The 15,472-nt window shown below is 64.2% G+C and overlaps 1 protein-coding gene across 1 annotated transcript in view; it reads left to right on the top strand.

Annotated features, from left to right (window-relative positions):
- Window positions 1-11,000, top strand: part of Prex1 (phosphatidylinositol-3,4,5-trisphosphate dependent Rac exchange factor 1) — a 144,661-nt gene extending 133,661 nt beyond the window's left edge. The window contains exons 31-40 of the mRNA XM_047539776.1: window positions 1,401-1,442; window positions 2,428-2,648; window positions 3,959-4,058; window positions 5,659-5,802; window positions 5,895-6,009; window positions 7,063-7,129; window positions 7,442-7,614; window positions 8,748-8,850; window positions 9,055-9,122; window positions 10,293-11,000. Coding sequence (XP_047395732.1) covers window positions 1,401-1,442; window positions 2,428-2,648; window positions 3,959-4,058; window positions 5,659-5,802; window positions 5,895-6,009; window positions 7,063-7,129; window positions 7,442-7,614; window positions 8,748-8,850; window positions 9,055-9,122; window positions 10,293-10,335 — 1,076 coding nt within the window. The 3' untranslated portion in view covers window positions 10,336-11,000. The remainder of the gene's footprint in view (window positions 1-1,400; window positions 1,443-2,427; window positions 2,649-3,958; window positions 4,059-5,658; window positions 5,803-5,894; window positions 6,010-7,062; window positions 7,130-7,441; window positions 7,615-8,747; window positions 8,851-9,054; window positions 9,123-10,292) is intronic.
- Window positions 11,001-15,472: the final 4,472 nt, after the last annotated feature.

The following is a 15,472-nucleotide window of genomic DNA, read 5'->3' on the forward strand; positions in this document are numbered from 1 at the left end:
TGTGGCCTTTGCCTGGGGCTCGAATGCAGCGGGGTCCCGCCGGGGTCCATCTCCATGCCCCTTCCCCTGCATGCTCAGGGAAGGGCAAGAAGAGTAGGTACGTTTCTCAGCTGAGTGACCTGCCCTGGCAGACCTGGGCTGGGTGCCCTTTGCCAGGGGGCTGCTGATCCCGGTTGCCAGTCATGCTGAGCCTTTCTCGTGAGTCGAGGCTGCAGAGGCTGAGCTGTTCTTCACAGCTTCCAAACGGGGCTTGGTTCAGTCCTTTTGCTTATCCTTGAGGTCATAACTGGCAGGTGGGGGCCACCAATGGATCTGATGCTGCAGCATCAGAACAGGGAGGGCCGGTGCCCACTCAGGTTTCCCTGGGAAGCTGGATTTCTCCTGGCTGCTTGAGGCGGCAGAGGCCAGCTGTTCTGTGCTCATGTGGGGCAGGAGATGAGTGGCGGCTGCCCTCTTGGGTGGGGAGGGTTGCTCTCCAGTCTCCGAAGTCTGGTGTCTATGCCACACCTCTGATGTCACCACCCTGCTCCTTGTTGGCATTTGAGTCTAGGTCTCCTGGGTTGGAAGGACCCAGGCCAGGGGACATTGGACCAGGAGAGCTGGAGGTGACAGCCCAGGGGCCCGACCCCCAGGGAGGAGCTGCCTCTGAGCTGGAATCTCTGTTGACCTTGAGCTGTCCTGTTTACGAAACTGTGCTTGGTAAAGGGTGTGGGCTTGGTGACCAGAGGACCAGGGCTTGAATCCTAGGCCACACACCTTTGGCCCTGGGACCTTGGCACACCCTTGTCTTCTCTGGCCTCCGGGTCTGCCCGTGTGCAGCCCCAGGGCTCGTGCCACTCTGTGCGGTCATGAGGGTAAGCCAGTCTGTACCCATCAGCGCTTAGTGCCTTGCCTGATGGGGGCAGGCCCTCAGTACAGCATCTGCTCTGGCTGTCGCCACACCTGGCCGGGCCTCCCTCTGGCCTTCTAGGGAAGACAGTACCTCAAGCCACACGGAGGCCATTCAGACTTCCTTCGAAGGCTCTTCTGGCTCCAGGGCACCTTTGAAGGAGAGACACCTGGCTGGCGGCCGAGGAGGGAGGGCCTCCCCCCGGGGCAGCCTGCGGTCCAGGACGCGCAAGCTTGAGCACGTGTGTGCACTTGAGGTCTGCTGGTGTGAGTGAGTGTATCACAAACGTGTGTGTGTGCATGTGTGCGCGTCTGCAGGGACTCTGACTCTAGAGACAGAAGCGCCAACTGTAGTCCCTGCCGGATGGGGACCTGCACCAGCCTTCGGTAAAGACCGCCAGAGCGCAGCCTTAGCACCATCTTTCTGTGGGGGTCAGGCACATGGGCTGGGCCAGCTCCGCTGTCCCCTGCCAGCCTCACTTAGTGCCCTCCCTCTTGTCCCCCTCTTCCAGATGGGAAGAACCAGCTGCTCCTGGCCTTGCTGAAATGCACAGGTGAGTGCACGTGCCCAGGTGCACCAGCGAGGCCCTCCTGGCTGTGGGTGTCCATGAGGACAGCCCCAGAGGCCTCTTCTGTGGCCAAGGTGACTTGTCCTTGGTCCATCAGGACCTGCACTGGGCAAAGCACTATTTTGGCCTCCTGCCCCTCCAGGAATGACTTGAACCTCATGTCCAAGGGACAAGTCTCAGGACCCTGGAGCTGGGAGCCCTGTCTTGGGCCACCTGCTACCTGGGTGACTGTTGACAAGGACGCAGGATAGAGGATGGAGGGTGGGGAGGCTCTTTGTCAGTAGGACTCCAGCCCCAGCTGATAGTGGAGCCAGGACTGCAGGTGGGGTGGGGGACCCTGGGAGACGACTGGTGTCCCTCCCTTCTTCTCAGAAATTTTCAGCCAAGGGAGGGTCCAGGTCAAAATAGGCTGCTGCACTCAGTGGCCAGAAGTTGAGAGTAACTCCTCCCTGCAGATGAGCCCCTGGTGCCTGGTGCCCCAAGTGGGCGGGGCGAAGGGGTGGGGTGGGGCCTGCGAAGGAGGCAGGGCGGGGCGGGGCGGGACTGGGTGGGGCCAGTGAGGGAGGGCGGGGCGGGACTGGGTGGGGCCAGTGAGGGAGGGCGGGGCGGGACTGGGTGGGGCCAGAGAAGGAGGGCGAGGCGGCGAGGGCGGGCACAGTTCTGAAGGCAGGCAGACCGTTCTTCATGGGTGGCGCTTGGTGGCAGAGCAGCACCACGGGCACCCAGCCGGCCAGGCCGAGAAGTGCTGCGCCCCAGAGAGCACGAGGGACCCGGGGGCGCAGGGAACCCACAGGCCCGCCCCTTGGGCAGATGCTTGGGTCGGGGTTTGGGGCCACCTGGCTTGCTCGCGGAGGGCAGTTCTGTGGACCTGGCTTTTGGCCCCAAGTGAACTTTGGCCAGTTCACCCCGTGGGGTCTGCGGGGGGCCAGGCCGATTCGTAGCACCGCCCAGCGGCCTGTCCCCACCGCAGACACCGAGCTGCAGCTGCGCAGGGACGCCCTCTTCTGTCAGGCCCTGGTGGCCGCCGTGTGCACCTTCTCGGAGCAGCTGATGGCCGCCCTCAGCTACCGCTACAACAACAACGGCGAGTACGAGGAGAGCAGCCGCGACGCCAGCCGCAAGTGGCTGGAGCAGGTGGCCGCCACCGGGGTCCTGCTGCACTGCCAGTCCCTGCTGGCGCCGGCCACGGTGGTGAGTGGGCCAGGTGGGTGGGAGGCCCCTCTGCCAGTGACCCTCCCAGCTTGTGCTCATGGCCTACTCTGTTCACACAACAGTTATTAATTGAGCACCTACTGTGTACTGTTAGGGATCTGGGATCTACCAGTGAGCAAAGCAGCCCTTGTACTTGGGGAACTTATCTCCTGGTGGGAGGGAAACAGACCATGTGGCGTAGACCAGTGGTGCTCAAGCTGGGGCAGGGGACCTGGTTGCATCTGGAGACATTTTTAGTTGTGGCTACTGAGGGATCCGGGAGTAGTGTTACTGTCACCTGGTGTGCAGAGGCCAGGGATGCTGCTTAGTGTCCTACCACGGTCGCCAGGACAAATACCTGTCGTGCAGGTTGGCTCTGTGGTGGCCAAGCCCAGCCACTATCTGGTGGGTGGGAAGCGTGGCCTTGGAGCGCCCTCTGCTGGCGAGAGGTCTGCTCTCCCTGGACCCAAAAGGCAGCAGGAACACCAACCCTCAATGTCTTCTCAGAGCCAGAGACTGCCTGGTCCACTCTGTCTCTGATGTCGGGAGGTGCTGGGTGCTGCCTGCTGGGGTCTGCAGCTCACTTTCCAGCTGGGGAAACTGAGAAGAGAGGATGGAGGAGGGAGGGGAGACGGCAGGAAAAGTGGAAGGCCGTGGAGTTGCTTGGGGACCCAGGGTCAGAGCTGGTCCCAGTGGAGGCAGGGTGCCCTGGGAGCAGTGGCGGCTTGGAGGAGAGGTTTGCGGCCCTGTCTGTAGGGCTGGGGCTTTATTCTGGGCAAAGGAGGCTTGCAGGTGTGGAGGCAGGGGAGAAATGGGATTTGGGCTCGACTTAAAAAGGGAACAGCCCAGGGAGGGGTGGGTTGTTTGAGGGAGGATGAGGGAGCGATGTGGGGTCCTTCTGGGACGTGGGCAGAGCCCCTTTGGGGGTGGCTGGGAAGTTGGGGGTATGTGGAACATGGTCTACCTGTCGGGGCTTGGCCCTGGTTGTGTATGGGCGGGGGGAAGAGATCAGGTGTTGGGGTCTCCTGGAGGAGCCAGGGAGGTGGACGGGATGGTTGAGTCAGTAACCCTTGTCCGGGTGGGGAGGAGGTGGCGTTACCAGGTCACTCAGCAAGTCAGAGCAGAGGCGAGTTCTGACACTTGGGGGCACAGGACGAGCTATGGGGAGCCATGATTTCGCTAGCAGAGCACCCTGGACCTGGGGCTCAGGAAGCCCCCGGTGTCGCCCGATGCCTAGGTTCGGATCCCAGCATCGCAAGGTGACCTGGGGTGGGTGGCACCTGAGGTCCCTCCACCGTGTCTTCTTGCAGAAGGAGGAACGGACCATGCTGGAGGACATCTGGGGGACCCTGTCGGAGCTGGACAGTGTCACCTTCTCCTTTAAGCAGCTGGACGAGAACTGTGTGGCCAGTGAGTGATTCCTCCCACCCCTGCGGTGGGAGTCCGGATGCTGAGGCCGAAGGGACGCTTGGGGCCCTGTCTCCCCTGGGTGCAGGCCAGCTGCCCAAGGTGGACCTGAACTCAGCACGTCAAGCCTCGTGCCCCAGCTTGAGTGGAAAAAGAGGGGTTCCCTCAGGGGTTCTCTCCTGCCAACCCAGCTGACCCACCAGGCCGTAAAGTGCTTCTCATTAGATTCCACCCTGGAGGCTCCTTGTGTGGAGCAGAGTTCAGATTGTTAAGGACAAACGGCATAATTGACGGACGGTCCCTAGTCCTTTCTTTCTCCCTTCGTCCTGCCCCCCATCCATCTGACCACCACTCACCACCCACCATGCACACGTCCGTAGCAGGGAGCGCTTGGTACTCAGGGACAGGATCTGGGCCACATGGAGCAGCACGGCCATGGCCCCTGCCCTCCCCGTGCGTCTCGCCTGGAGTCTACTGGGGGCATCCCAGATGCAGATCCCTGTTGCTGGCTGCTGTGGCATGGGGCCTGGGCAGGGGGTCCCCGTGTCCCGGGGTCCCTGAGGAGCTGTCCGGGTGACCTCCAGCCGAGGCTGAGAACCCTGTGCTTGCTTCCAGAGCTCTGCTGCTGAGCGTGGGTCCTGGGAACTTGCCAGAAACACTGATTCTCAGACCCCGCCCCAGACCTCCTACCTCAGAAAGCTGTCCCCAGGACTGCAGCGCTCGCGAGGCTGAGGGCCACGCTCTAGATCAGCGCTTCCCTTCCTTTCATTTCAGTCCAGGAAAAGCCCCTGAGACCCTTTTTCCTTGCTCCCACACCCGCTTGAAATTGCAGCGCCACCGCGGCCTGCGTGTCCCTGTGCTGTGTCTGGCTCTGCGAGGTCTGCCCTCTCTCCCTGCAAGGACCGACTTGCACCTCCTTGGGGCAGAAACGCAGACTGCGCATGGGGCGGCTCCTGGGGGCCAGTTTGAGCTGACTGCAGTGGCTGCCTGTCTGGGGCTGGGCTGGGCTCAGGAGAACCCGGATCGGCTAGCGATGCCTGCAGGGTGCAGCAGGGGCTCCGAGCACACCGCAGTGTGCCCTCCCTGCCTTAAGCTCTTCCTCATGGGGCAAATAAGACGCAGGCGCTGTTTGAGGGCAGCTTTTGCCAGGTGGGGCCCTGAGCTACCAGGCCAGGGGTGACCGGAGCACTGTGGGGGGGCTCTGAAGACACACTGCGGGCTCCCCTGTTGGGCAGTCAGTGTCAGGGCCAAGAATAGCACCTGCTGAAGTTGTCCAAGAGGGAGGTCACAGGCTGCTCTGTGTGGGGCTGTCTGAGGCTACCCCGTGGGGTGGGAAGTCTGAGGCTGCCCCTCTAGGCTGGAGGGAACGTGTGCTCACAGGATGCTATTCTGGCATCAGTGGACTTGGAAGTCCCAGGGTGCCATCCTGAGGCTGGGAAGAGGGGTTCTGAGGCTGTCCCTCTGGAGGGGGGTGGGAAGACAGGCAGGTCTGAGGCTATCCCTCTGGAGTGGGGAGGGCAGGGAGGTGCTGGGGGAGGGAGATCTGAGGCTGCTGTGGCAGAGGGGTGGGGCTCTGAGGCCCCTGCCTCCTCGTCCCCCGCAGACACCAACGTCTTCTACCACATCGAGGGCAGCCGGCAGGCGCTGAAGGTGGTCTTCTACCTCGACAGCTACCACTTCTCCAAGCTGCCCTCCCGCCTGGAGAGCGGGGCCAGCCTCCGACTGCACACTGTGCTTTTCACAAAAGGTGGGCTGCGTGCTGTGGGGGACCACGGGGCCAAGCCAAGGCCACCGAGCCCTTGGGACCCAGCCCCTGCCCTACCTCCTCTTCCTCCTCAGCTCTGGAGAATGTGGAAGGGCCGCCTCCTCCAGGCAGCCAGGCAGCAGAGGATTTGCAGCAGGAGATCAACGCCCAGTCCCTGGAGAAGGTCCAGCAGTATTACCGCAAGCTCAGGTGTGTACTTGGGCCTGTGTCGGGGGCAGGACTCAGAAGGCCGCCACGGCAGGTGGCAGGCAGACCCTCGGCGTGAGGAGCAGGCCAGACGCTCTTTCTGGAGCACGTGCCTGCATGAGAGTCGGATGGCAGTGTGCACACTGGGTTGCGCTCACCCGTGCTACAGATGGGGAAGCTGAGGCCAGGAGCGTACACGGTGTGCCCAAGGTCACAGGCCAACAGTCTGACTTCAAAGCAGGTCCTCTCTGCTGAGCCCAGCGGCTGGTCCACTCTGCCTGGGGCCGGAGCTGAGATGGGGCCCTGGGCCTCGTGGGCCTTGAGAGGGGGGTGCCCATTCACAACCCCGCAGGGAGAAGTGGGGGAACGGGTTGTGCCAGGAGGGAGCCAGGTCCAGGGGAGGAGGTCCCACTCCCCAGCAGCTCGCCCACGGCCCCTCCCGAGCCCTGCCTGGGTGACAGGGTGGCTGGGAGGGGCTTTATCCGCTCTGGGCCTGGCTTTGCCATTTGGGAATGGGAGACGGACGCTTCCGTCTTGTCCCCGTGGATGGACCAGGCCTCGAGTCTCTGCTGCTTGTGCAGTGTTTTAAATACAGGCTCTGGTCGTTCCCTTGTTTGCCCAGCACGGGTTCATCGGGACCTTACGCAGGACACGCACTGTCCCCGTGCGGGGAGTCCTCTTCTGGGGCAGGAACCGCCAAGACCAGCCCACGTGCTGTGAATTCAGACCTGTCAGCAGGAGGGCGGCTGCTGCTGTCCACCGGCTGCGGCCTGTGCTGATTCCACAGCCCGGCTGAGCAGTGTCCCTGAGACCCTGGCTCCCGGGGCCTGGGCCTTTACGGCTCGGCCGACCCTGTGGTAGAGGGGGACAGACTGGGAGCCAGTGACCCCAGAGCAGCGTCCAGCGCCAGGTGGGGACAGGGCTCCGAGGAGAGGAGACACAGGCCGGGTGGGGAGCTGGGTGGGCTGTCAGGCTGCCTCTGACCTGGAGAGGGTGGCCAGGCGCCGCGGGGCCAGGGTGGCCCTCAGCCCTCAGCCCTCGCCCGTCCTCCCTCAGGGCTTTCTACCTGGAGCGGTCGAACCTGCCCACGGACGCCAGCACCACTGCCGTGAAGATCGACCAGGTGTGTCCCCAGCCTGCGGCGTGGCCGGCTCTCACAGGGCACAGGAAGGAGCAGCCACCGCCTTTACCGCACACGTGGTCGGGGAAGCAGGGCCGGGAGGGATTAGAGGGCGCGGCCTGTTGGTGCTTAGTCAGGGGCGCGCTGGGCAGGGGAAGGGAGCAGGCCGGAAGGCGAGACCTGGAATACGTGGCGGACATCGAGCGCCGAGTGCAGGGTGGCGGGGAGCCACAGACTGCTCTTGAGCCGGGGTCGTGGAAGGGCACTTGCGCTCGGCCGTGCCCAAGCATCCGTGTGTCTGTCCCACGCCTGCAGCTGATCCGCCCCATCAACGCCCTGGACGAGCTCTGCCGCCTCATGAAGTCCTTCGTGCACCCCAAACCTGGCACCAGCGGGAGCCTGGGCGCCGGCCTCGTCCCCGTCTCCTCCGAGCTCTGCTACCGCCTGGGGGCCTGCCAGATGGCCATGTGCGGCACGGGCATGCAGAGGTGGGCCGCGCCGGGCCGGGACAGGAGGCGAAGGCTGCGTCCGCGTCCTGGACACGGGCAGGGCCTCCCCGCGCCGGTCCCCAGGTTGTCTGTGAAATGGGACAGTGGCAGTCGACGGGCAGCGGGGCTGCGCGCGTCCTGGGTCCTGGCCAGAGGGCGTGAGGGAGACTGAGCTCCCAGCCTCCATCCCTGCCGCCAGCGGAGGCCTCACCTGCAGGGCAGAACTGCCTCCAGCCTCCCTGGACGCTCCTGTCCTCTGCCCAGCTGCTGGCCCAGGGATAGACAGCTGCTTTCCCGGGACCCCTTCCCAACCACGCGTCCCCGTGCCTGCCACTCACGCCACTCCCTCTCGGGGTCGACAGCTCTGCCACCTGGTGCGGGCCGTCTGTGAGGGCAGGGCCTCTGTTCTCCGCCTGCCCAGCAGATCGGTGCCTGGCACCCATGAACAGGCGTCCAGTCGCGTCTCGTCGAGCGGTGGCGGGCTCCTGCATGCCGGGTGCTCTGTGGTGTCTGCGTCCCCAGCCTGTGTCCCCTGCTGTGGCTGGTGCAGAAGGACCTGTTCCAGGGTCCTCAGCCAGGGGCAGTTTTGCTCCCCAGGGGACGTTGGCCATGTCTGGAGACACTCGTCATCCCAGCCGGGGACTGTGGCATCTAGTGGGTGGGGGCTGGTACTGGGCACCCCACAGTGCACGGGGCAGCCTCTCTGGTCCCCTGTCGCTGCTGCTCCAGTCCCGACTCTAGTCAGGGAGACCGGGGTGCCCAGAGGTCAACTCCTCCGTCAGGGCCGCAGGGAGAAGGGTGCAGGGTGGCTTGGAGCCCCAGGCCTGGCGCAGAGCCGGGTCCTAACAGCCTGAGCCACGGGGCTGCCGGGGCCACCGAGCAGGGGCCCGGCCTAGGGAGTCACCACTCAGCTGATGGAGAGCAGGGCCCCGCCTGGCGGTGCTGCTGTCCTGGGTGCAGACCCAGCAGGGACAGGCTAAGGGGTGGAGGCTGCCGGAGGGGCCGGTGGGGAGGAGCAGGCCGGTGGGGAAGGTCAGCCCGGAGAGGACGCAGGGCGGGTGGCCCGCACAGCCCTAGAGGGAGGTGAGGCCTGCGGGGGTGGCCGCTGTCCCACGCCCTCTCCCCGCCGGCAGGAGCACCCTGAGCGTGTCCCTGGAGCAGGCGGCTATCCTGGCGCGGAGCCACGGGCTGCTGCCCAAGTGCATGATGCAGGCCACGGACATCATGCGGAAGCAGGTGAGGCCTCGAGGCTCGCCAGGCCGGGCTGCGGGCGGCGCGTGCGCCCTGTGGGGTTGGCCACCTGGGCCTGGGCGCCCTCAGCCCAGACCTGGCCCGCCTGGGGGCCGAGGGTGCCCACTGCTGGAGCAGAGCCCCCCAGCCAGGTGTCCGCGTGCCCCGCGCTCCTCCAGGGGCCCCAGTCTGACGGCTCTTTCCTTCCAGGGCCCCAGGGTGGAGATTCTGGCCAAAAACCTGCGCGTCAAGGACCAGATGCCCCAGGGTGCACCCCGGTGAGTGGCCCGCCCCTCCGGGGGCCCTCGGCCCTGGCAGACCCTGGTGCCCCCGCCGCTCTGCTCTTTGACTCGACTTTGGGAGCGCCAGGCCTGGCCCAGGCTGTGACCCCACAGGGCCCCCTTAGGGGGAGGCAGGAAGGGGTCCCTGCGGGCCCTGAGGTGGCCGCGGGGTGGCTCCCGTGGTGTTCAGCCGCTCCGCAGCCCTGGGATCTGGGCCCATTTCAGCCCCTCTCCGCTTTCCCGCCCCCGCCCGGTTCCTCCTCATCTGCCCACAAGCTTTAAGAAGCGTTTTATTCTGAAGTAGTCTGAGTATGCGGAAGTAGGGCTGCGTTCCCGCACACCCTTCGGCCACTTCCGCAGTGGCCACCTCTCCTGTGGCCCCAGCACGGGGTCGGGACCAGGCTGCCCTTTCAGACCCCCTCGCAAACCTCGTTTGTACCTCAAGAGTCTCCACGTGCTCGCTCAGCCTCTTTTTCTAATTTTTTTTGTGGTTTCCCTGCCCCAGACCCTGGGCCCATCTCTTAACCTGTAGGGGCCCATTCGACCCAAACAGGAGTGCTGTGAGCAAGGTCCTGCTGTTATTTCCAGTTGGCAGGTGGGGGTGCTCAGGCCCAGAGAAGTTAAGTATCTTGTCCAAGGTCACACAGCTAGCAGCCGGCAGAGCTGGGTTCTGAACCCAGGCCCAGCTCCAACCTGAGTCACCTGGAGGCTCGGCTTTTCCGTGGGCGGTGGCCTATGCCTGGCACTCCTGCCTCCACGGTCCTGACCCCTCGTGGTCCTTCTGGCCACCGGTCCTGCTACAGGCCCAGCAGTGTCCTCAATGAGCGCACACGGCTCGGAGTCCTCGCTCTGCCCCGTACTGCAGCAAGTCCCAGGCTCCGTGGGGAGAAGCTCGGGCAGGACGGGTCTCTTAGCCTCCCAGGGCACAGGAGAGCACCCACGCCCCTGTCTAAATACACGCATGTGCTCCAGACACGCCTGTGCACGTGAACCCTGCCTGCGGGAGGGGCCGGGCAGCCGGGTGGCCTGGCGCAGCCGCTCACAGGCTTCCTGAGGCTGCTGAGCCTGTTCTCTGGTGCGAATCGCCCATAAGATATGCAGAAGTGGAGGTGAGAGGGCCACAGGCCCTGGCCACCGGCCCTCATCCTCTTTGCCTCCTCCCGCTAGCCTCTACCGCCTCTGCCAGCCTCCGGTGGACGGAGACCTCTGAACACCAATGTGCCACATGCTTGGCTGCCATGTAAGAGGACACATCAGGACCGGGTCAGCAGGAGAGCTGGCCTGTGGCTCCTGCCCAGCTGTCCTGGGACCTGCCCAGCCTCCTCTACCAGCTCCTGCGAGGACAGGGCCCACTCTGCCTGACCGTCCGGTCGTCTGGGCCAGCACGTCCTCCACTCCGGCACCTGGACTCCACCCGCCATCCCCGAGGGCCCGGCGTGGGGTGCTGCCCGGGGCCCGCAGGCACATTCCCGGGTTCTGCGCTGGTCTCGGCCCGAGCGTCCGGCGCACCCCTAACCCGTACTAACCTGCTGGGCGGACTCGGAGAGCTGGCCTCTGCCAGGAGGGACAAGGATGGGGCGCCACCCGCCACCCAGAGGACTCGAGAGCCTCCGCTTCTGAGCCCGACCCCAGGGGAGCCGGCGCCCTCGGCCTGGCGCGAGATGCGCTCCGACGTGTTCGTAGGTGCCACGTCGCTGGCGTGGTTTATTTTTTGTTGTTTTGTCTTCAAGGTTTTTTTCTAAGGTTGTATGAGTATATATTTGACATTTTAAATTTCAAAGAAAGGTATATTATCTAACAGGGACCAACGTAAGGTAGCATTGACGATTTTACCCAGTTCTACTAAAAAAGGAAAACTAAATTATTGAAAAACTTAAAAATATCAGCACGTGCTCTTTTTTAATTTTGGGGTCGTAAGGTGTCTCGGGTCCCCACCGACGCCTTCCATCCACTTCCGGTTCTCCAGCGTCGACTCAGGGCTGGAACTTTCTAGATGGTGGCTGCAAGGGCTTGAGAGCAGGAGCCCAGGAGGGAGGTGGGGCCGGGGCTGCCCCCAGAGGCCTCCTGCGCGGGGCACTGGTTGCCCCAGTGGACTTGGTTCTTCTGACGTCCACGTCTCAGAGCAGGGCGTTTGGGACTCCTCTGCTGGCCGCGGAGACAGGAAACCACCTGCCCTCTGGGCAGAGCGACCCGAAGAGGCCCCTCAGCAGTCCGTCCCTGGCGCCTGTGGGTCTGTGGGGGGGGCAGGGAGCAGGGGGACGTCCTGTCTCCTTGTCACCCGGCTGGCTGGGAGTGTGGGCGTGGGCTGCCACGAGGCGTCTCGGTCCCCGGAGGCCACCCTCCTGTCACCCTGCACAGGCCTGCAGGGTGCCTCTGTTGCCGGATCTTGCTGCAGGTAGAGAGCCCAGGACCCGCCTCCGCCCTGGTGAGCGAGGTGAGGCCCAGGGCGGGCACTGCGCACGGTTCCCTTTAAAACGTCGGGTTCTTCTGGGTCAGCGTGCGGGAGGCTCTGAGCTCACTGTCAGCCAGCCTGTGACGCCAAGAAGGCTGCAGCCCGCTTGGTCTGTGGCGAGTGCCCTGGCGGGGTGACCTCTGACGGCCACCAGCACGGTCAGATCTCCACTGCTGGGGCCTCGAGCCAGTGGCCCCAAGCCAGCGACGTGGCCACCCTGTGCTGGGGTTTCTCCAGGTCACGGGGACAGGGTGGCCTCCTTCTGGGGACGGGTGAGGACTGTCTGAGGGTGCAGGGTGGGTTTGCGACCCCAGCTTGAACTGCAAACGATGGCTCCTGGGCTGGACTTCAGCGCTGTCCAGGACCCCGACCCGCTGTCTCGCCGTTGCGGTAGAAAGTCATGGCTGCTGTTTTCCAGCAGTTTGCTGTCCCCTGCTGGGTGTCTTATTGTGCCCAGGGCTTAGGGAGGGCCTGGGGACAGCACCCGGTCACCCTCTGCTCCGCCTGCAGGGACCACTGGCCCAGGCGGGAGTGGAATCAGCAGCTCAGTGTGGTGGGCGGGGCTCCTGCCACTCAGAGTCCAGGATGACTGTCCCGTCCATTTGCAAAGGCCCGGATTGGGCCCCTTCCAGAAGCATCCTAGGGTCTTTCAACTGAGATTTCAAAAGACTCAATGCCATAACAGTTTTGGAATTTTGGGATTTGGGGTGCTGTGATAGACTGATTGTTTGGGATTTGGGGTGTCGTGATAGACTGATTGTTGGGGATTATTGGAGGCCAGTTTCTGGATCCAGGGACACTCAGAAGGGCTGTCTCCCCCAGCTGGAGTTGGGGCCGGCAGGACTGGACGTCTTCCTTCAGGCAGACGCTTCCACAGGAAGTACCCGTCGCAGCCTGGATTCTCCCTGGGGACCCGCAGAGGAGTGCTGGACAGGGCAGCCCTGCTGCCCAGCTGGGTCCCCTCCTTGGGCTCAGCTGAGTGGGGAGCGGGGTCCACTTCCCTCTCAGACGCGCCCTTCTTAATGTACAGAGTGGGGCACAAAGAGCTCCTCAGAGCCAGGGGCACTTTTGCGGAGGCCGGAGGACCCAGCTGGGGCCTGGGGAAGCCTGGAAGTGGTTGGTCCCCGCCCTGCTCCCGAGGCAGAGCTCCTGTAACGACTCCTCTCACCAGCGGCCGGATTTCACTTCTCAGTTCTTGATTTCGTTTTCTTAGCGAATCAGAAGCTCTGGTCACACTGGTCCGCGTTCCCCCCGGGCCTGGGCAGCGGGCGTGAGGAGCAGCTGCCTCCAGGGGCTCCCCGTGCTTCAGTTCCCGCAGCCCCCGAGGCCTGGCTTGTACCTACGAGGGCCTGGGCTTGGGAGTCGCCACGTCAGTGCCAGCCAGGGCAGGAGCTGGTGGCCAGGAGCCACAGCCGCCCAACGGCAAGTCCAGGGGAGGCGCTGCCCGCGAGGCCTCTCAGAGCCTCTGGCTCCTGCGCCCGGCTTCCTCCTCCCGCTGGGGGCAGCAGGCGCCGGGGCCTGAGCCCGCGAGCTCTGCGAGCCGCCCTTTGAACTGTCAGGTGCAGGCTCTGCGCTTGGGGCCCTCGGAAGCCCGAGGTGGACGGGCGCGTGGGCCACTCTGATTTCACCTAGACTGAACTGTGTATGGAGAGGGCAGCCCCCAGGACGAGCCCGGAACCTGCCCCAGCCTCCCTGTGCTGGTGGCCAGCACCAGCCCCGAGCGGGCACCCGCGAGTCTCGGCTGCAGGAGAGGCAGGCCACAGCCGCCGGCGCCGGGCAGCCGGAGTGCATGCCGCGGACCACGGCTCTGGCCCGGGGGGTCTGTGGCCGCTGGACTGCCGTGGCGGGGGGCCTTGGCGTGGTGGGGGGCCTGGTGGACACCTTCCACGTTGGGCTCCTGGCCGCCTCCTGGACCCCGCGGCCTCCTGCAGTGCAGGGTGGTGTCTCTCAGGCGTCACTGTCCCTCTGTCCACCGCTGCTGCAATGCCGGGGTGCCAGCAGGCCCTGCAGTGGCTTCCTGGAGGTGCGTGGTGCCCAGCCTGTCCAGCCGGGGTGCCAGGGTCTGCGAGGTGCCCAGAGTCGGGACTCCTGAGCTTGGGTCCTGGCTGGCCACCAGGCTTCAGGCCCAGAGGCCCCTGGCCAGCCAGGAGGCAGTGCGGGCACCGTTTGGACAAGGGCGCTGGCCCTGCGCACGGCCTGGCGGGTCTGCCCTTGCCCTTGGTCGGTTGGCTTTGCCTTTTGCGTTTTCCTCTTGATTTCCGTCTCTCCCCCTCTGTTCTTTCTTCCTCAGCCTTTGTTTCTCTTTGCCCCGTAACGTGGCAGGACGCGCGACTATTTCTACCCGTTTTTCTAGTGTCCTCCCTTCTCTCCCTGGTCGTCCTTCTTCCTGGTGGACCCGTGAGGCGGGAGTGAATGACCTCCCTGGACAAGTGGTCCCCGCAGGGTTGTGGCCGGGAACCCACAATTGCTGATGTGCCCCACGATGCTCCCGAACCATGGCTCCGTGGACGCCATGGCCACCAGGTGGCGCTGTGGGCCAGGCTGTCTGGAGGAAGGTCCTGGCGCTTTGGGACTGGGGTGGCGAGGCGGAGGGCCCAGCTGCCACCGCCCGCCCTCCGCCTGGGGACCCCTTCCCTCGCGCTAGGGGATGTGCAGGGCAGGGTGTTGGAGTCAGGGCTCGGGACCTGAGTTAGGGGTTCCTGCCAGGCCGGGGTCTCCACCACCTGTGAGGGATCCACTGGCCCTCCCAGACTCTGAAGGAGCAGTGGACATTTAGACCCACTGTGCACTGGGTGCCGAGTGTCCATCGGGCTCACTGCTGGGCGGGCATCGTACCAGATCAGCTTCTCCACTTCGTAGAGGAGGAAGTGGGCTCAGAGAGTTTAAGTGGCTTTCCTGAGGTCACGCAGCTGGCAAGTCGAGCACCTCAGAAGTACCAGCCCCTGTGTGGCTCCAGGTCTGAGGGAGCAGCTTTACATTTGGCAAGTGAGAAGCACCGTGGCCAGGATTGTGGACCGCGGGCACCACAGGAGAGAGCTTTGTCCCGGGATCTGGCAGAAGGGGGGCTGGGGAAGGGTTGGAGAGGTCACTGTCCAAGAGCAAGGGTGCAAGGTGGTCAGCCGGGAAGCAGAGGGAGCCTTGCTGCCAGCGTGTCATGGACACTGCCTCAGGGCCTTTGCACATGCTGTCCCCGTGGTTTGAAACACTTCCATGGCCTCTTGCTTTGCTCCATCATTTTTTCCAGGTCTGTTCAGTCACCATCACCTGCTTCCCCTCTGCCTGCCCCATTTTATTCTTCACAGCATTTCCTGCTGTCTGACGGGCACACACACACCCTGTCCCTTGGTGCCACGTGCCACTTCAGGTCTCTGCCAGGAAGAGACCATTCACCCTGAGGTGACACAGCCAAGGGGGCCCTTGCCAGGCCTGCGCTGTGTGATTTGGCCTTTCAGTGCCTAAACTGAGCCGAGTGAACCTCTTTTGTTCATAAGAAGCCTGCCTCAGGCATTTCGTGACGGTAAGGGAGAGTCGCCCGGTGCCCTGTGCTGTCGGAGTGCGTCCCCGCCCAGCACTCTGGTCATCAGGGGTCTGGAGAGACCTGACCGTGGTTCTGGGTCTGACCCTCCTTGGCCCTCACTGCACTGTTTCACAGATACTTGTCGAGGGCCTGCTCTGCGCCCAGCCCTGGCCTAGGCCAGAGCCTCATGCGTGAAGCCCCTGGCGCTCACGTTTCGTATGTATACACACGTGGGCATGTCAGCTGGTGCAGCTGTAGCAAGTCTGATACAGTTGGCCAGAGGCCAGGACCGGCGTGCAAGCCATTGTGATCGAAGGTCGTGGAAGGCCTTTCTGGGGCAGACCCTTGAATGGGGACCAAAGGGGAAGAGTTCCACGG

The sequence above is a fragment of the Sciurus carolinensis genome, chromosome 2 (assembly GCF_902686445.1).
Source record: "Sciurus carolinensis chromosome 2, mSciCar1.2, whole genome shotgun sequence".
Lineage (NCBI taxonomy): Eukaryota > Metazoa > Chordata > Mammalia > Rodentia > Sciuridae > Sciurus > Sciurus carolinensis.